The sequence below is a fragment of the Serinus canaria genome, chromosome 5 (genome assembly GCF_022539315.1).
Source record: "Serinus canaria isolate serCan28SL12 chromosome 5, serCan2020, whole genome shotgun sequence".
NCBI lineage: Eukaryota > Metazoa > Chordata > Aves > Passeriformes > Fringillidae > Serinus > Serinus canaria.
In genome coordinates, this window is record NC_066319.1 from 23,270,408 (window position 1) to 23,290,752 (window position 20,345).

A 20,345-nucleotide genomic window follows, 5' to 3' on the forward strand; every position below is an offset into this window, starting at 1 on the left:
ATTTTATTTTCACATTCAGAGAGCTGTACAGTTTCTATAAATAGATGTGATACTATAATATTTACATCATCCTCACCCATACTAGTATATTCCATTTTAAATGGTAGATACCCTGACCAAGCCAAAACAGGGTTATTTCTGGGTGCATTTAGTCAGGATTCTATGTCAAAACATACATCAGTTTGTGTCAGAGCAATTTTTCCTGGTATTTTACATGTAACATTATTTTCTCTAGACAGTCTCACCTTCCAGCATCCTAAGAGCTTTCCAGACAAGTGCAGTACAGTTCAAGAACAAAAACAGGATGCAAAAAACCCATTCATATCCAGCCTATTTAAAATAAGGAATGTGATGGATAGTTTTAACTACGTTGAGATTCATTATACATAAACACAATATTTTCAAGATCCCTTCATAAACAGGTACAGACTGAAAACAAAATAAAAAGCAATAGTTTAAAAAATTTGGAGACAGCAAAATCCTCTGGGCTTCTGAACATGTTCTGCAGATTTCTGTAGCGTGCCAATATGCTCCCAAGTTTTACACTGCCTTATTCATTCTCTAATCTCTGTGATTAACTGCTTTAGGGAGTGCTTATTTGCATCTGTGAACTCTACTGTTGGGGTAGCTACAAATGTTACCTAAAATCCCATTTGAAAATCCACAAAACCCGTGAAGTGTTGAGGTTTTTTTACACTATACTACCTTCAAAGTTTCTCTCTCCACTTGAGAAGAGCCATCTCCACAGATGGACCAATTAAATAACCAAACTTCAACTGTCACATGATATTTTGAGACTATGACAGCTAAATTGTTCACCTCTACCAAAAGGGACTGTAGAACTATGTGACAGGAATGCCATGTTGGTAATTTAAAATGAACAACACAGAAGGAAAACAACAAAAACACAACATTGAAACAACATACAGGACCAGGCTGCTTCCACTGTGCACATACCAGAGAATCTGAAAGCAGAAGCCTGCAGTTGTAAAGTGATCAAATTGTAACAAGTACCACTAGAACAAAAAACAACCAAACTCGCTGTTAGTCATCTTAACATAAAAGGAATTTCAAAGGAATGTCCAGAGTAAGTCACTCACAGCTGGATGCAGATGCTCAAAACTGTCTGATTAAAAGCTCATTTATAAAATCCATTAAGGATGAATTCAGAAGGAGACTGAACAGGGAAGGCTTAGGTTTTTCTATAGGGAAAGACTTGCAGGGTCATACATAAATAATCAAGTTCTCAGAAAAGACAGAAAGTGAGCTCCAGTAAGTGCAGTAAAACTGGGAGCACTGCATATCAGTGTGCCAAAGGGTAGATATTTCCAAGTATCCTGATCAACTGGAAACTGGTCGAGGTGGTTTGCTTTTGTTTTCTGCCTCTTTTCCACGAATTGCAGCCACATAAGAGAAGAGACACAGCACGGAGTAGCAGATCTCATGAGCCTACAAGAATTTAGAAGAGATACTGAAATTCAGATTAAGTGTTTTACAAAATCCATTGTACATTTGTACTTTCCTGCATGTCTTCCTTCATGGAACAAGTACTCTGGCTACAGACAAAATCAGGAAAATGTGTCCCCTACCACCTTCTGAGACAGAGAGAGAAGACCCATATAACAAACTAAAAAATTCCTTTGGGATAAAAACATTAGCTGCTTAACAGTATGATTTAATAATTTTTAAGAACAGCATGCTAAGCTAGAAAGTTGGCCAACTGGCTTTGGAAAAACCATTCTGCATGTTTGCTTTTGGTCTTTTGCATGAAATCACAAGATATTTTCTGGGAGGGGTTGAAAGAGCAGGGAGTTTCACATAGCACTACTCAGTTTTACAATTATTTAACTGATTAACTGTGCTATTATTTAACCAAAAATCCTGTTTTGCCATATGACTGGCAGCACAATTCAGTGAAGTAAGACATAGACTTAATTTATATACTAGTTCTAATGCCAGCTGTTCTGATCATCTTAAAAATTCTTGTCCTTTAAACTGACACTTAAAATCTTTGTAAAGGTAATAAGCATAACAAGATATTTTGTTGTATTACAGTATAAGCTAAAACACTTCCATAAAATACTTTTTTTCCATTAAACTGGCTTTTCTTACTAACAGATACAGCTATTTGCTTCTTAAACTACATCTATTCTAAGCACTTTGTTCTAAAACATTTCCAGCTTCTTCAAACAATTTTGCTCTCTCTCCTCTTGAAAGGCTGAGTTTCCATGAAATCACCAAACGTACACAGTGCACATCAGACATAAACTGAAATTTCCCTTCTGATGATAATCATTGGTTCCTATTTCTTCCTCATGATTGCATATCAGCCTGATCATGTATAAAAGTGCTAAGTATCATTATCAACTGTTGGCGTTCACAAAAAATGTTATAAAAACTGAATATTATTCCAGAACAGGAACTCATCTATACAGCAGGAATCAATACTTTTACTGTTCTCTCACAAGTCATTGCTCACGAGGAGATGGGAATTATTTGTAAACTGTTAACAATCATTTTAGTCTTAGGAAGTAGTCTCCTTTCCATCACTTCTATGGAATAAGGGTTGTGTTCTGCATTGTCTTAAAATTAACAGTTCCACCAATTCCTATTGTGCTGAATAGGAAATTCATTCAATGCCAAATTGGCAACCTTCCATCTTTATCTGTCTTAAAAAAGGAAACAGTGCTTTCTGCACTATTGGTGAGTTCCTCTAATTTCACAGATCCAACCATCACTGAGTTTCGCTGTCTCCCCCTACTGAAAACATCATAAAGAGCAGCTGGAGTTTCACTGTAAATCCTGCAGTCTCAATGTCATTCTTTCCTCCACATGAAAATGTAAAGACACATCCTCTAGAGAAGCACCAGAGGCAGCACAGCAGACTCACCATTGGCGTCTTGTACTTGTGGCTCACCACTTCTTTAGTTTCAGGAACTAAAACCGGACGGGCAAGAGACAAAACAAAAAGTTCAAAAAACGAGAGGCAAATGGGGAAGAAATAGCACAATGTTCCCATGGGAAAGGGAAGGGAGGCAGACAGACAGCAAGTGCAGGTACAGGGCACTCCACTATCCCTCACTTCTACATACCTCTACTTCTTTTCATTTACATTACATCTATCCTTGGAAGACACTGGTAATATCATAATAAATTACTCAAGCTGCAAAAATTTTCATTGCCTCTGTTTGGCACAGCAGATATTTGATGGTTCTTAAGAGACTCTGGCTTTTCTCATATTACTTATTCCTGCTAGATAGTAAAAATAATGAAAAAATATGCTTAATGACAAACTACACATAATGCCTACTACCATAAAGCATAACCCAAAAATTCCATAGGAATTTGTCACTATACGAGTCCCAGAGACTTCACCCTTGAGATCTTCTCTGCTGAGCAAGAGATTTCAAAAGAACTGTTGGACACTATATACTGTATAGTAAGCTAATGAAATCCAGGGGGAAAAAAAGGAGCCAAGGGAGAATTTTTTTTTAACTGGAAGACTGCTTTCCAGCTCGGTTTTAAGTTTCTCAAGACATTCTTTCTCCTGTACAGGATGTGTGTGATGGTATTTACTTGACTTACTCACTGAAAACATTCATCGTTTTTGAATGAGTTGCCTTAAAATAAAATGCTGAGTTCAGTGACATGTATTCCTAAAATACCAAGCTGGCTGGTCTATAGAAATCTTTATACAAAAAGAAGATCAGGGCACTGATAAAAAAAAAATTTGTTATCCAGAAAATCTGCTCTTGTTCCGTTGCACTGCCCCAAACTGATAGAAAGAAAACTGGCATAATACAGGTAAAGGAAATTTGCCTTTTCTCTCATTGTAGAATGCATAAAGAAGCAAACTGTAACGGGCCCATTTGTGTGCAATGCATCTGAGCTGTGCCTTTGGCCCGCACTCGGTCTGCAAATGTTGAGAACAGATACCATGGGAAATCACCAGAAGAGAACAAAGACCACACTAGGACATTCAACTGGCAAATTTAAAACATCATTACCAGGGGAATACCAAGACCAACTCTGAGTACTTCCCTTCCAGAATAGCTCGAATTTGCCATGAAATTTCTGTGTCACAACAAAAGAATTTAGAAGAAGCAGTACAGAAATTATGCAAAACCAAATCATTCCAGGTTCATAGAGGAAGGATAAATGTTTTATTACACATAGTACTAGTGACAAGAAAAGAAACAGAGGCAGATGAGTTCAGTATGAAGAACCAGGAAAAGTCCACAACAAAACCTATCCATGCAGATGTCATCTCTTCAACTATGATATAACACAGCTAAACGCTGGAGAGGGAGACGGATCACACTCTAAGGGGCCAAGAGTAGGCAGTGCAGACTGGGTTTGAGGAAGTTCTCAAAATATAAACCAGTACCTACTAATTCTCATATGTCATGGTATTGTCATTCTTGAAAATAATCTATTGAAAAGTACAGAATATGATGGTAAAAAGTACTATTTTTGTTTTATTTTTCAACTCTTGCTCTCCTTGGAGTTGGCAGTTGCACAAAGGGCTGAGAAACAAGGGAAGTGCACACCCAGGCTGCACTGCCCCAGTGATACCAGAGACTAAAGCTGGGGAGATAAGGAGGTGCACATCCAAGCTACCTTACCCGTTGGCACCAGATGTTCCAAATTAACTCCATGTCACCAGGGGATAAAGGTGGGAGTGAGGCTGGTGCACAGCCAAATAGGGTAGGACTTTTACAGCTGTGTAAGTCTCACTGCCCACTGGATAACATACAACTGTTCATATACTCTTCAAAAAGCAGGAAGGGAAAGCTGTAAGGACCTTGTGCCATGAGGGAAGGAGAGAAGGGAAGCTGTAAAGTCCTGTATCATAACTGAGAATAGGAAGAGAGGGAAGAGGAGGGCAGCTAGGCAAGGTTCTGTCTCTCCACAGTAAGTTGCCTTGTCTTTACTTAAAGTACTCCTTCACAGTCCTTCCAATGCAGAAAATCCTTCTGAGAGGACTGAGTAAGGAAGATTAAGAAGAGTGGGTTTGCATTTAGAAGTCAAAGCACTACTACTGCAGAATACAAAGAAAAAAGAAAGAAAGGAAAAAAGAAACTGCCCTCCCACAAAAAAAAAAAGAGACCCCCCCCCCCATCACAAGAAGGAAAAAACCCAAAGAAAAGACCCAAAGACCCAAGCTTTCAAAGATTCAAGCCTCAAACTGAGAGATTAGCAGTTTTCTCCTAACATTAGAAGTTATTCCTGACGCTCTTGAACTGAGTGGATGAAGGGAGTAAATTAGGCACCATCCTGCAGCCTTTGGTCCTGTAAATGAAAATCTGGTGCTACCACAAAATGAGTTTAGGGGAGATCACTTTACCTGCTGGAGAATGAAGGTTTTCATAGCAGCGGCGGTGAAGGGGCCACAAGAAAGTAAAGCACAAGTACACAGCAGTAACTCAAATTCCAGAGGGAAGAACCTTACATTTCCTCACTTACTTAAGTTTACACATTCATTTGTGGGACACAATTCCTGAACTTCTGCTTGCATCCTGCTCTGAAACCACAAATCCAGCTGTGATGCTGCCATCTAAACCCAGCATTAACACAAACAGACCTTTAATTTCCTCCTGTGCTATCACTAATTTGGAGCACTCATGCTTGGTAAAATCAAAATATTGCATTTAAGTACTTCCCATCAGACTGGAGTATGTACACTTAGCAGACTCTGCCTTTCTAAGAGCATCTACTACTTCAATATGCTCCTATTATAATAAATCTGATGGCAAGGTTTACAAGGTTTAACACTAAATAACTTCATTCCTCTGAAGCAAGTTCTTGATGAATGCTTTTAGTCTACTACTACCAAATATGTTCATTCATCTTTAACAGGACAGACTGTCATATCGTCTCACCTTTACAACAATTCAAAAAACAAACAGCTGTGAGGCAGACTCTAATCTCAGCATAAGAAGAAAAGTTACCTCTCCTGCAACATCCTCTTTTTTTTTTTTTTCTGTATTAGCGGGATGTGTAAATTGTCAGTCTCATTTGGTACATCTAAATTGGTTCTTGTCTGTGACCTCTATTTTGTGAGAGGATATTTTAAACACAAGTGGTTTAATTTCTCAGTTTTTGCTTGTAGATTTCAACTCCTGGTTTATTTTTAATTACTTCTTAACATTACCCTTTTTTAAGTTCCATATGACAATTCTAGCTTTTGCAATAGGCCCTTGTTTACAAAATCTTTTGTAAAAAAATAAGAAGTACTTTTTCTTACATTTCCTACAGATATTATTTAGGGGCTAAATGCTCTGTTACAGAGTCACCAATACAAATTAACTAGAAATAACCAAGTCAAACACTGTCTTTCTTCTCGTGCAATATAAACAAACCATTAAAAGAAGTTCTTTGCATAAAACCTAAAAAAAATGATCCAAAATAATTTCTGATTGAATTAATTTCTTTTAAGAAAAGCTTTCAGAAGCTGAAGCCATTTTTTAAGCTAATTTTATGACTTCTGAATTCTCATCTTTGTAAAACCAATCAATAATCTTTTACTGACTTCAGAAATTTCCGTAAGTAATAAAATTAATTGTGCCCATCAGCATGAAAACATACTATCAATCAAAGGAACAGAAATTGAACAGAACTTATGAACATCTAAGCTATTAGAAAATGTTCAGGGGTTAGATATACAGATCTGATCATATGAACCATGAAAAACATTTTCAAAAAATGGAAAAAATTGTTCACCAATTCAAATCTGAAACACCTGGGAGATTTAGAGTAAACAACAAGGAAACTGCAACAGCCAGAAGGGTTTTATCACTTAGAACTTTGTGTCACCCAAAGGAGACAATACATTCTCATGGACAAAGACATTAATTTCAGAAATCTCATGTTAATAGTCTTCTATAATTCAAGAAAAAGCCCTTAGCCAGAACATTCTGTTCACAGTACCAAAGAACAATGACAGTCCTGGTAATGGGAGCTGCTGATGCACATTCTGTTTAATGGCCAAGTATGCATGCTGATCTACTATGGAATTAAATTTCAGCTCCTTTTTATATGTTTCATACATACTCCTAAGACCTGAACAAATGTGTCAAAGATGGCTGGAAGAATAAACCAATTTGGGCTTCAGAAGTACATGGATCACCCTTCCAGAGCTGCATCTGAAACCACCTGTACTTTTCAGACCCTAGTTAAGAATATTGTGACTGACACTAACACTGAAGAGTAACATGAAGTTTTGCCCAGGCAGATATGCAGATATGCAATAGCAATAACTGACCAAAACAGCACAAACTCTCTGTTCTCCTTAACCTTTACTTTTCCACTCATTCTCTAAAATAAGAATCATGGGATAAATAAAGTACAACTTAACAAAATAGCTTCTGCTCCATTCAACAAAAATTAAACTACATTAGAGCAAAAAGAAAGCTTTGCAATTAACACTAATTCTTTGTAATGAAAGTATGGTGTGTTGAGAAAGATCAGCTTTAAATCCTGCTTTAAAAATGTGGTTTCTCAGATGAAAAAGAAGACCAAGACAATTCTCACACACATTCATATCTGGCTTTTGTTTGTTTCAAAAGACTCAGGACCTTTTCTCTGTCTAATAATAAAAAGCACCTAGATCACCAATCTCAATATGATAAAAATTAATGTGGAAATTTTTATGTAAAGTCACCCATCTCTCAGGCAACTCCTTACAGGCAATCTACATTCTCTCCCATCTGTGAAACTGCAGTGCAACTGAATCTGAAGACTGGAAATTTGAGTTACTGCCATGTGAGTACAGACCTAATATCAAAATAATGTAATTACCAAATTCCTCCAGGACAAAGACTCCTCGCACAGTATTGCACTTTTTAATGTGATTCAGCTCTATGAAAACCTACAAAAACAGGAGGAAAAGTAACATAAAATTAGTTGGGTTGGAGTTTTTTTAAAACCAAAAATCAAAATTAAACAAAAACATCATCACAACAGGTACAACCTGAAGTTTGATAGCATACACTACCAGTTCATTTACAGTTTAATATATAAATAAAGGGTGAAATAAATATTCAGAAGACAAACTTGCCACAATGCTAGAAATCAACAAAAAACTTAAAAGTGCTAAGAAGCGAAGACAGCAGAAGATGAAGTACCTTCCGCTCCTTGCAGGAGGAGAAAGCATGGAAGAGAAACGAAGGAGTTAGTAACTCTGACATATCCAACATTGCTACCCCTTCAGGCACTCAAATGAGTTATTGCAAAAAGAATACCAACACACCTGAAATACAGCAAAAGAGGGGACGAGAATAAAGCTGGCTCCCAAATTTGGCACTATTTGTAGCCTCTGATCCATCCCAGGTAGTTTCTGCCCCTCCATGCATCCTCCTCCAGCACAGAGGGCAGGTAAGGGGCACTATACTTCCCACCCTGATACTGATCCTTCTAACCTACCAAGTAGTCAAATTGAATCCAATCAGGAACCACCAGCCTTTCTTCTCCCTGAAACTTCTGCCACGTAAGATTTTACCAGAGTTTATGACGTATAATCTTCAGAGTTACTCTTGGAACCATCTCCTTTTAACAATCAGTACCAGTTTTCTGCTTAAAGCAGGATGGGAGAGTTTGGATCCTTCTCTGTTTTGCTCACTTCACATATGGCTCTGCCAGTTGAGCGAGTCATTTAGAAAATACCTGCCTTAAAGTCATGTTTTACATACATGAACCCCAAAAGACAGAAGCAGTTGAACTACACAATGAGTTTTTTCAGTCCAGAACGCAGATACCAAGACTGAATGAATAAACAAGTTCTCTTTGCATTCTCTTTGTATGACAGCCAATCCATTTGAAGATAAAAAACAGACCCTTCTTATGTGCACATGTCTAGAAGGGTCAAAGTCAGTACACAGACATAAGAAGCTGTAGCAAGTGCTATAAGGACTCTAATCCACATCCCAGTTTCTAACAGCCTTGCTTTTCAAGGTGAGAGAAACAATAAGAGTAACATTGCCCTAATATTTGGAGAGTCTGTGTCAAACACCTTGGAGAGGTCCTTTAAAAACTGTATTACAACAGTGTGGTTTGATACTTGAGTGCCTACACCTTTAGGACACCATGATCTCAGGACCTTTTTTTAAATGGTACTGGAGAAACTCCATTGTCTTGGAAAGAAGGGAAAGGAAAACTCTGCAACCCTCTTGAATCCCATATTAGCAACACCAATGTAGTGATGCATTATATGCTATGCATGGAAGACAAAGGATGTCAACATAGAAATTGTTGTGGAGTTTTTTGAAGAGAATTATTGTATCAAGAAGATCAGTGAATCCACTGTACATCTGAGATAAGACATGCTGATTTTCAAGTCAAAGGAATTTTATTATTATTTTTGTTGACAGAGAACTAACCAACAGACCTGAGACATTTTTTATTCAACATAAAAACTCAAAAATTCCACTTACTTAACCAGAAATCTTTATTTCTGCTTATGTTCAAGCACTCAAGGGAAAGGAGACCTAATCCCATCTTTTTTTTGTTTGCCTTTTTTCATTCATATTCTACATCAGTTTACTTGGTCAAAAACATTTTAATTTTTGAGGTACACTTACAGAATAAACAAATCAATAACAAAATACTTTCTTTACTGCACTTAGTTCTGTTTATTCTGTAATCTTTTCTGTGAAAAGTTTTTGTTAATAGTCTGAAGTACAAAAATTCAGAAACTCAGTAGAAAGGCTCAGGCAAAGCACTGGCCATTTTATCTGGGAAGAGTAAAACTGCCTAAGAGATTTGACTGCCCCAGGTGCTCACGATCTAAGTTAATGTTACAGAGCACTGCATTTCCACAAGAAGTATAAGCAAGATGAAAATTTATCAAGTTTGTCCCAATTACAATCCATTTTCAGAAGATATGAGTTAAAGGGCAATTTCTTGCTATATTGTTTAAGGGACAGAAATGCTCTCCTCTCACTCAATCAGAAAACACACATAAAGGAAATAGCAGTTACTTACCCTAGGGAAACTGGTTCCTCAAGACAGACCATTCAGTGTGGATCCTACTGTAGATGAGCATGTGCCTTATGCATCTTATTAAGCTTCCATCTATTTTTGACACAGATGAATTCATAACAGGCACAGGCTACTGAGTCCCAATGTTACAACAGAGTTTGTAGATGTGAGCTCAGAATTATCTGCCAATGCCACAGGTACACTTGATTCCTCCCTATTCTAAAGAACATCCTCTAACCTGCTAGGCACAGACTTCAACACTTTTTATTCTTAAACTTGCATGTGCTGCAGCATGGTGAGACAATCTGTGAACACGAAAGACAACTCTCACATGTCAGTACCAGGTTGTCCCACCATGCATCAGAGACTTTGCCTAAGGAATTCACAAGACGGTACGAAAGTACGCACACCGCAAATCGAGAGCCTTCAAAAACAGCTTCATAACAGCAAGCTTCACACTGAAGCAGTATATTCACTCTTCTCACATAGACTCCATGTACGTTTTTCTTTTAAAGAGGGGAAGCCCCTCTGCCTATGTTCTAAATGAATTCTCTGATGTCCAATAAAGCAGAGCAATAGAAATCCCTTATACTAGTAAGCCACAACACTGAAAAGAATACTTGGAAAGATAGCCAAGAACAGGGCCATCATATTAAGTAAGGAGAGGAAGATGAGGAGAAAGCTGTGCCTGATGAGATCCTATAGGCTTTCCTTGGTCAGTATCCCCATTCAAACTCAACAGAAATAGAAAATGCCATTTGCAACACTGAAAAACGGCTGTGAGATCCTGATTTTAATGATGCTTATACAAATTTTCTGAAATCAACTGCCTTAGGAAGCAATTCACACAATGTATACAAGAATTGAAAAAAAAAATCATCCAGAATAGCAGACCTTTTATTAAGAAAACAGACTGGTTGATGAGTGTCAGAATAAGAATGCCAACATCTTTTAGCTCCAAAGATTTTAAAACTGGAGGGGATTTTTTTTTTTTTTTTTTTGCATGGTGCAACTAGTAGGAGTTCTCTATGTAATTGCTACTGTTGTCCATTCTACAGATACCCTCAAATGATACATGTTTGCTATCTGTCTAGACACTTTGCTTTGAGTAGGAAATAAAGGTTATATCTCTTGGATGCCCTATATGGTACTGAATGCCCTGGTCAGCTGGTAATATAATCTAACAGACCAAAAATTAAACATACTGAATAAATGCAGTGTATTTTCCAGAACTGCACTTGTTTCAATATCCATCTTAAGTAATGGCAACTCATCTGGCAATAGCTTCATTGGAAAGATGATGAAGAGAAGGAATAATCCTTCAGGTAAGGGAGGTTGCTGGCATATGTCACAGGTCTGGCCTGTACAGACTCTTTTCCAGAAAAAAGATAGGAATCTTCATGACAGACAGCAAATCAGAACACCATTCTCTCTAAGAAAGGATATGATAAAGTTGGTATTCTGTGAGTTCTTATAGTAGCACAGGTCTCAGTATTAAAGTAATGCTCCAGACAGTCCCACACTAAAAGTCAATACAAGGTTTGCCTAAAGTTCTTTCTGAATGTCATTCCAGCCTTTCAGGAAAAAAATAAGGCTTGCATCTGGAGTTCTTCTTTTGCACAAATACATGTGTGCTCACTATGTGCTTAACACTGAGGGTCATTGTCTTGTGAAGATGCCTGCTATGCTTAAGAAACCATGCTGCTGCTGACGTGGCTATCTTTTCATATGCCCTTTCTCACTGCAAACGTGAATTTGCCTGCCTTTTCATTTATGAAATAGAGTCATCTCCACTCAGAAAAGCAGTTTGAGCACAACTTTTTTGACTTCTGGGCAAGAAGAAGCAAACGGAACATTCCTATTTTGTGTCCTTACCTTAGGACAAATTAATTTCTATTCTATCCATCTATAAGGATATCAAACTGTTGGTTTGCGACCAGGGTTTAATTTTCAAAGGCTTTAGACCTGTCATTTTCAAGAACTATGAAAATTCATTCTGTACAACCAATAACTTCCTCTTACAGTTCTTTGCATTTCAGTACATCCAATGAAAAGATAAAATCTGTAACTTAGTCAAGTAGAATGTTTCATCACAGAGTAGGTCTGAAACTCTACAGCAGGTTGGACAGAGTCCAGGTTCTACCCTTTTACGAGACAGCAAGGAAACTGAGGGAGGTTCACAACCCTCCACTAATTATACTGGCACATATGAACTCAAAGTGGCACATGGTGCTGCTGTGACCTTGGGAGAAGTATTAAAGATTCTCAGCATGTGTGTTTGAGATGCATGTGCACTTCGAGTGGGATCTACACTGATATATCCTCAAAGAAAAACAAAGCTTGTGTGGGGAGAAAAGTCTAGTCAGGAGGAAAGGAAAAAACACTCCACAGAGAACCGACAGAAGCTTTTCTTTCTTTCTCTCTCTCTCTCTCTCTCACACATACACACACACTCTCCCTTCTCCCCTAAAAATTGATTCTACTGTCTAGCATAGCATGCATTTAATATATGCAAAACAAAAAAACATAAAGCAAAATAAAAAACAAGGATCAAAGGAAGCAACAGAAACAACATCCAGAGAAAGGAAGAAAATGACAATTTTACTTGTGTTTCCTCTATGCCCACAATACCTGCTATTTCGAAGGAAAAAGGAATAAGTACTTTTTTCTTATTTTTTGTAAATTACATCAAGAGCCAGTTTCCTGTTTTATTTTCATACAAACTTCTAGATAATTTCTAAAATTTTAAAATACAATAGATTAAATACAGTGCAGAAGGTTGCCTTCTGTACCTGTAATACTCAAACACTGTATCTTTAAGGCTGACTGCTTATGCAATGAGGATTTGTTCACGGTGTGATGCATTATAGCAGCTTAGATTATTATTGATCACTTTTTCTGTCCCTTAATACAGGCTAACATTTGTTTTCTGCTTAGACAATTCAGGTCACAAGAAACAAGAAGCTGAAAGACCTATCAACATCTTTCTTTAACAGATTATAGTTTTCCTGAGGATATTTAATTTCAGTGTGTTTTTACATATATAGTGATACATGCTTGTGGGTTTGAGTGTAAATATATCTAAGTTTCCTTACCCACATCAAACTATCCCCTGTCCTTACTGATACTCTGGGAAGAGGAAACACCTATACAAGCGTGCTGCAGAAAGCTTCATGCTCAGTCTTCTCATAGATTTCCCTCATACCTGACTGTGCATAAATTTCAGATTAATTCCTTCCAGTGTGACCTGAAGAAGACCTCCTTCACCAGTTTTCATATCCTGCACAGGGAACTCACCACCCAACTCAGGGCCTGTGATATTAATAAAGAAAAAAAAATCCAAAAGAAAAACAACAACAAACCAAACCAAAATTCATTGAGAGAGAGAGAGAGAGAGAGTACAGAAAGCAATCAGTCAAGTCATGGTATGTGGAAGGGGAATATTAAATAGTAAAAACATAATTCCTATTGATCTGCATAGCAAAAGGACACTACTAAGAATAGTAGAGACCATTTCAGTGAGTCCACTCACTAATGACAGCTTTCTAAGAAGCACTAGAATTTTACAAATTGTAATGAATTTCATTCTGCTAACATGAAGTAACATCAATGTCATCCTGTATTTATTGTATGTCATATTGGGGTATTGTTTGTTTGCTTTAAATACCACATTTCATTTCTGAATAGCAAGACCCTGCAATCACATAATACCATAGAGAACATAGTCTTAAGTACAGATACATAAGCAGCACAAAGGAGGCTTGTATTTGTGAGCTGCACTGCATGGTATTGTTTTAAGCAATTAAAATGTCAAAATACTATTTAAATAATAATTTAATAGAAGTTATTAATGGGTAAATAATCTAGACATTTTCATCTAGTTTCTTTTGCATTTTTCAGTTCAGCTAGAAAGTGTGTTCTTATAATTATTTTTGAAAAATTATCATTTTTTGCAGAACCACTGAGCTCTGGGGAATGGCTTTTAACACAGTGCAAACACTTTTCAAACATATTTTTAATGCTACATTATTGTCCAATTCTTAAAAATACCTTTCAAATACACTCTTGCTAAAAACAACAATCTGCTACTTGCACATGGATGCACAAAGTTACCCCTAGTAAAAGAAGATTTTGTTTGAAGGAGTTATTAATTTTAAAAAATTGCTGATTTGGAGATCAAACAACAAATGTTCCCAACATTTAAAATCTTGTACCTGGTTTAATGCTTTGCTGCCTTGCTGCTGCTCGCTCCATACTGTCTTTTACACAGTAGTACAGTTCCCGACACTAACAGATATAAGAAGAGTAATACAATGTTATTTCTCCAAATTACTAAGGGAGGGAAAAGAACAGCAAGATTCTAAGATTCTACAAAAAAAACAAGCCCCATGTGATGCCCAATGACCAAAAGCCAATACAAGTTCAAGCACACCTAATTACTAGTTAGTATTTATATTTGTTTTACAAGATGATAGAGAAACTATTTCATAGCATCAACCACAAAAGTCAGTGAAGAGTTCATGCATTGGCACATCCTAACCAAGCCTATGCAGTTTCTTAGTGTAGAATAAGCATCAAAATAATCCCTTCCTTTCTTTCAGCTTCCAGCAATCAATATCACTAGTCATGCACATAATACCTATCTTTTTGTTATTCGTATCAATTTCCTTATGGTATATTCTTCTCTTCATCTTCCTTCAACTCTGAGATAAGGCCATAATCTCAGAGCTAAATCTAAGAAAATTTTCTATCAATAGCCCAAGATACAGGACACAGAGAAGGCTGAGCTACTTTGTACTACAAAGGAACAAATTTGATGGATGGATAAACTCAAAAGAGTTGAGATAATGCCTCTGCATCCAAGCAGAAACCAGTGACAAGTGGTGTTCCTTGGGTGTCAAGTACTGGGTCCGATGCTGTTTTACACCTTTGTCTGTGACATGCACAGAGGGACTAATGGAAGGTGTCCCATGGCAGTGAGGCTTGAAAGTAAGTGATCTTAAAGGCCCATTCCAACCCAAGCCATTCTAGAATTCTAAGATCAAAAATTATACATTTAACTCCTAGGGCATAGTTTTATTTAGGTTTCTGTAGTATTTTTACTATCTTCACAAGCCTGCAAGCTCACACAATACTTAGTAATACTGATGCTTTCCTTCTTCCAACAAAAAAGCTACATGTCATTTCTTAAATTACTTTCTGGTGGACAACTGTCTTCAAGTAAATGACAGGGCATAATGCCAGTTTCAGATGTCAGTGCTGCTAAACAGCCATTGCAGCTCAGTAACCAGTGCTGGAAAGAGAGTGCTATTTTTTGATTACACATGGAATATGACATGCAAAGGATTTGGTTTTTTCTGTGCAGTTATCCCTGCAGTACTGTGTATATAAAACAAGATACAAACCTTCTTTGTGTAGAACTTGTTCAATTGTGTCTCCTGGCCATTCCTGCGCCAGAGGCAAAGCACTTTTGTTTTGGGACAGTAAGTCATGTTGATGAGCTTCTCATACCACCAACGTTCATACACAGTTCCAATGTTGCTTCTCAGCACAATACAATCATCACACACCTGGGAGCACAAAATATTATGTAAGATTTTAATGCTGTTTCTCTTATTTCTTCTGCTACTGGTTGCATTAGTATTATTCTTGTCTCTACCTCCATGAAAAATATGTCTCCTGTTGTGTCTGTCCCAGCATGTACTACAAAAGTCTGCTTCTTGATGTGGCGGCTGCCACTGGGTCTCACAGGGAGTTCCCGTCCGTTCTAGAAAAAAACCCACATGCAATCATGAATGAACATTGAAAAAAACCCAAAACATTAGGTGACACAAATGAAAGAAAGAAGAATTTTTAACAGTATTTAATGAGCTCATTGGAGACAATTTTGGACAAAACTGTAAGCAAGATACTCTAGTAAGTTTAGTTTCAACAAGTGTGACTGGGAGAGTTATGACAGCATACAATATTCATGTGGTACCATACTCAGTATGGGAAAGTGAGATGTCTGAGTTCTGGTATCATTGCAGTAAACTGGCCTGATTTTTCCCAGTTAATTATAAGATAATTTTGTACCTTTTCTGTGCAGAAAAGTAAGTCCCAAAGGTAGAAATTACCTTTAAAAGAGCCTAACTTGTGTCCACCCTGATGATGGTTGTGTTAAAAACTGGCTAGATTTACTAACTAAAGCTTTAGCCTATATTCTTATTGATCATTACAGGACATCAGGTTTATTCTCTATGAGTACTGGGAACAGCTTTGTACAGAAACTGATTGCTCTAAGTCTTATAGTAGCCTGGAAACTGATAGAAAATAAACACTTCTTACAGTCATAGTCATCATAAAGGTTCCTGCCAACAACCGTTATTAAGAAAACATTAATGTTGCATAGAACTGTTGTACATAAGTGTCATGTTAATACATATTTGTATTGCAGCTCTAACTGATAACTGTGTAACATTAAAAATTAAAAACAGGGTCATATAGTCACAGTCTTTATTCTATATTTGTGAAAAGTAGCATTTAAAAATTCACTTAATTATTTTTAATATTTTTAAATCAGTGTTGCAGAGAATATACATAAGATTTTTCAGGCAATTTATTTCCTCCACTGTAGATCCCAGAGATCTATCCCGCTCATCACTGTTTTACTTACCAGATTGGCAAGTTTGTCTAGAATATCATTTATTTGCTGGCTGTGCACCAATCCAATATGTGATTTTCCCATTAGACGACGCACCTTTTTCCTAATATCATTCTTGTTCACCTAGAAAGCAGATACACAGACAGTTGCATACTCTTCTCTATTCACAGGAGGAAACTCCAATCTCCCAAATATATCTTGGTTTCCATTGCTAAGAAGTAAAACAACTTATATCCAATTCACTCATTCTAGGGCCTCTTTAATCAGTAGTACAGGACCACATTGCACATATCCCACTTTTTCCAGCTACTGTGCAGGTGATGCTGTGCACAACAGATTTCCTGCCTGCCCATGTGCACGAGCTGCAGTTCCACTACCCACCACTTCCAACTACTGACATCAAAAGCCTCAGTCCTCCATGTTACCACTTTACTGGCCAGACCATCTCCTCCACCTCTTCCTGTGCACAGACTCATGCTATGAAGCTGTGGAGCCCTCAACACAACATGGTGTCTTTCAGAGTTCTTATTCTTTCACCATGTATTTCCTGGGCACTAGGCTGTGGCTCTAACAAAGACTCCCAGAGAGCCTTTAAACAGCAAAAGGTTCTTCCTGAAGATGAGCTGCAGGCAAGCTCAGAAGCAAAATATTTCTGCCTCAGTTGCCATTTCAAAAGGCTACTATTAATGCCAACCATGGATACTGAAGGCTTCAAAGACAGTACACCCATGCTTGAGTGCTGATTTCAAGCTGGATCAAACACTGTTTTTTAACACATTTGCATTATGACCTTAACGTTGTGGAGTATATAAAACAAACTCAATCTGCTTCCTTCCTTTGACAAGAATTCTTTGTGATTGGAAGCAGCATTGTGTTCTTCAATATATTTTAAAATTAAATCCTACAAGGCTCTGCTATGCAAAATGAGAAAATAAAGTATCAAAGTGTTGGGTTAGCAGGATTATGCTTCCCTTGACAGCTCAAATAAATTCATCTCTCTAGTAACAGAAAGCCTTCCAACTTTGCAGTTTCTACTAGAAACTGCCCCTATTACACACATTTCTGAGTTTCATAAACAAAGATGTATGGTTTCAAAACAACACAAATGAAATATACTGCTTAAATCTGAGTAGCCATCTACTAAAAAGAACAAGAAGTCACCTTAATCATAAGCATATAAGCAATCATATTATGCAGCAGAGTAGCCAACAAGCGATCCTCATCATCCTCCAAGCGCTTTCGGTCGTGTTCTCCCAGGGAAAGATACCTGCAAGAAGAGCTACATCTGAAGCAGACTCACAGGCATTCTTCATCCACTTCACTAAAAGCACTGGCAGAGGACACAGCACTGTTTGCAAAGCGTACAGCAAATAAAACCTCTAAAAACACTAAGTCAAATGGGCATTTTTCAGTAAAACACTGTCATCAGTAATTAAACATTTCCCTTAATTATTAACTAGTTGAAGCAAATAACATCTGCTCAGTGGGAAATTTGTTAGTGGTCTGCTGGGCTTATCATCCATTTCCTGTTCTCTGCAGTGGCAGCTCCGTGACAATTGCAACTGTCAGAAGAGGAACACGTAACTCAGCAGAAGAGCTATCCCACATTAGAGCTTAAGGACAGCTGCAAGGCAGAAGAAAGCTGATGAAGGAAGTGCACCAGGCACTCTCTTTTTCCAGTAAGGCAGGCAGTTTCTGGAATAATAGTTTTGACACTATCACCCCAAACTAGTTCTTATTTTGGCTATCAGATTTCATGTTCCATGATAGCATGGATGGAGGCAGTAGAGCTGCAGGTGGTGGACAAGAGCTCAGAATGATCAGCTGTTAACTGAACTGGGGGGAGGAAGAGGAAGTGAGTCAAGACTGACATCCTAGAAGCAGTCAAGCCTTAGGCAACCACGCAGATATTTCTAGAGAGTGGTTTCCTCATGAGGTTTTTTGTTTTGTTTTGTTTTAACTACAAGCTGTGAAAACACCTTTAAGTTACTTTGCATTTAGAGAAGGCTCAAAATGCCATTTCTGGAACTATTGAATTCTTTCACTGTATGTGAAAACACTATTATTCCAGAATATAGCCATCCTGCCACAGAAATCCCTTGCTTTACTAATGATCTAGTCTATTCTATACCTTCATATTGTTCTTATGCTTACATTACCCATTTCTCTGGAAATATCTCACCACAACAGTTAAAAAATACATATGTCATAACTAAAGACAAGTATTTCAGTATCAGGAGCTACTGACCAGCAGAGAGAGAAAAGGCTCCCTTTGGAATAGTCAGGTATAGTATCACAGAATCACAGAATTTCTAGGTTGGAAGGGACCTTTAAGATCATTGAGTTCAACCCATGTTCTAACAGCTCAACTAGGTCATGGCACTAAGTGCCACATCCAGTCTTTTTTTGAACACATCCAGGGATGGTGACTCCACCCCCTCCCTGGGCAGATGATTCCAGTATTTGATCACTCTTTCTGTGAAAAACTTCCTCCTTAATTCTAGCCGGTATCTCCCTTGGCGCAGTTTGAGACTGTGTCCTCTTGTTCTCTCTGTTGTTGCCCGGAGAAAGAGACTGACCCCCAGCTCACCACAGCCACCCTTCAGGAAGTTGAAGAGAGTGATAAGGTCACCTCTGAGTCTCCTCTTCTCCAGGCTAAACAATCCCAGCTCTCTCAGTCGCTCCTCATACGGTTTGTGTTCCAAGCCCCTCATCAGCCTTGTTGCTCTCCTTTGGACACGCTCAAGCATCTCAATGTCCCTCCTAAACTGAGGGGCCCAGAATTGGACACTATACTCAAGGTGTGGCCTTACCAGTGCCAAGTACAGGGGAAGAATGACGTCCCTGCTCCTGCTGGCCACACTATTCCTGATACTGGCCAGAATGCCATTGGCCTTCTTGGCCACCTGGGCACACTGTTGGCTCATGTTCAGCCGACTGTCAACCAGCACCCCCAGGTCCCTTTCCACCTGAGCACGGTCCAGCCACACTGTCCCCAGCCTATAACGTTGCAGGGGGTTATTGTGGCCAAAGTGCAGGACTCGGCACTTGGACTTATTGAACTTCATCCCATTAGATTTTGCCCATCCATCCAACCATTCCAAGTCCCTCTGCAAAGCCCTCCGTTCCTCTAACAGTTCGACACATGCTCCCAGCTTAGTGTCATCTGCAAATTTGCTAATGAAAGATTCTAAACCCTCGTCCATATCATCAATAAAAATATTAAACAGAACTGGTCCCAGCACAGACTCCTGAGGGACACCACTGGTGACTGGCCGCCAGCTGGATGTAGCACCATTCACCACCACTCTCTGGGCCCGGCCATCCAGCCAGTTCCTAACCCAGCACAGAGTGTTCCTATCCAAGTAACAAGGTTTACAAAGTGATAATAGCATGTTAAGCAGAATTAAAGTAATTTTTTTCCTTACTCTTTTTACTATTTCAGCCCCAGGTGAAACAATGAGGAGGAAAAAGGTCTACTAAAGAATTTACCTGTCAATCATCTCCTGAGGTCCCTGGTCCATCCCCATTCCTTCTCTCTCTAACATCACGGCATCCAAGAAAGCATCTTCCCAGAACTGCATCTGGTCCCACAAAGTGGAACGCTCTTTGCCTATGCAATGCATAAAAAAAACGGAGCATTTATTCTGTTTATTCCAGTTAGATACTTTATGATTAATTCCTGTTCATTCCCACTCCTTGAAAATACCATAAGCCAACACAC

At 38.2% G+C, this 20,345-nt stretch overlaps 1 protein-coding gene across 9 annotated transcripts in view; it reads right to left on the minus strand.

Moving 5' to 3' along the window:
• MADD (MAP kinase activating death domain) overlaps positions 1-20,345 on the minus strand; it is a 69,388-nt gene continuing 49,043 nt past the window's right edge. For all 9 annotated transcript variants that reach the window (XM_050974814.1, XM_018907759.2, XM_050974813.1 and 6 more), the window contains 10 exons: positions 20,114-20,234; positions 17,783-17,888; positions 16,634-16,744; positions 15,638-15,745; positions 15,384-15,548; positions 14,193-14,265; positions 13,184-13,290; positions 7,801-7,870; positions 2,891-2,937; positions 1-1,449 (listed from right to left, as the gene is read on the minus strand). In XM_050974814.1, the coding sequence (XP_050830771.1) occupies positions 1,342-1,449; positions 2,891-2,937; positions 7,801-7,870; positions 13,184-13,290; positions 14,193-14,265; positions 15,384-15,548; positions 15,638-15,745; positions 16,634-16,744; positions 17,783-17,888; positions 20,114-20,234 (1,016 nt within the window). In that variant the 3' untranslated portion in view covers positions 1-1,341. The remainder of the gene's footprint in view (positions 1,450-2,890; positions 2,938-7,800; positions 7,871-13,183; positions 13,291-14,192; positions 14,266-15,383; positions 15,549-15,637; positions 15,746-16,633; positions 16,745-17,782; positions 17,889-20,113; positions 20,235-20,345) is intronic.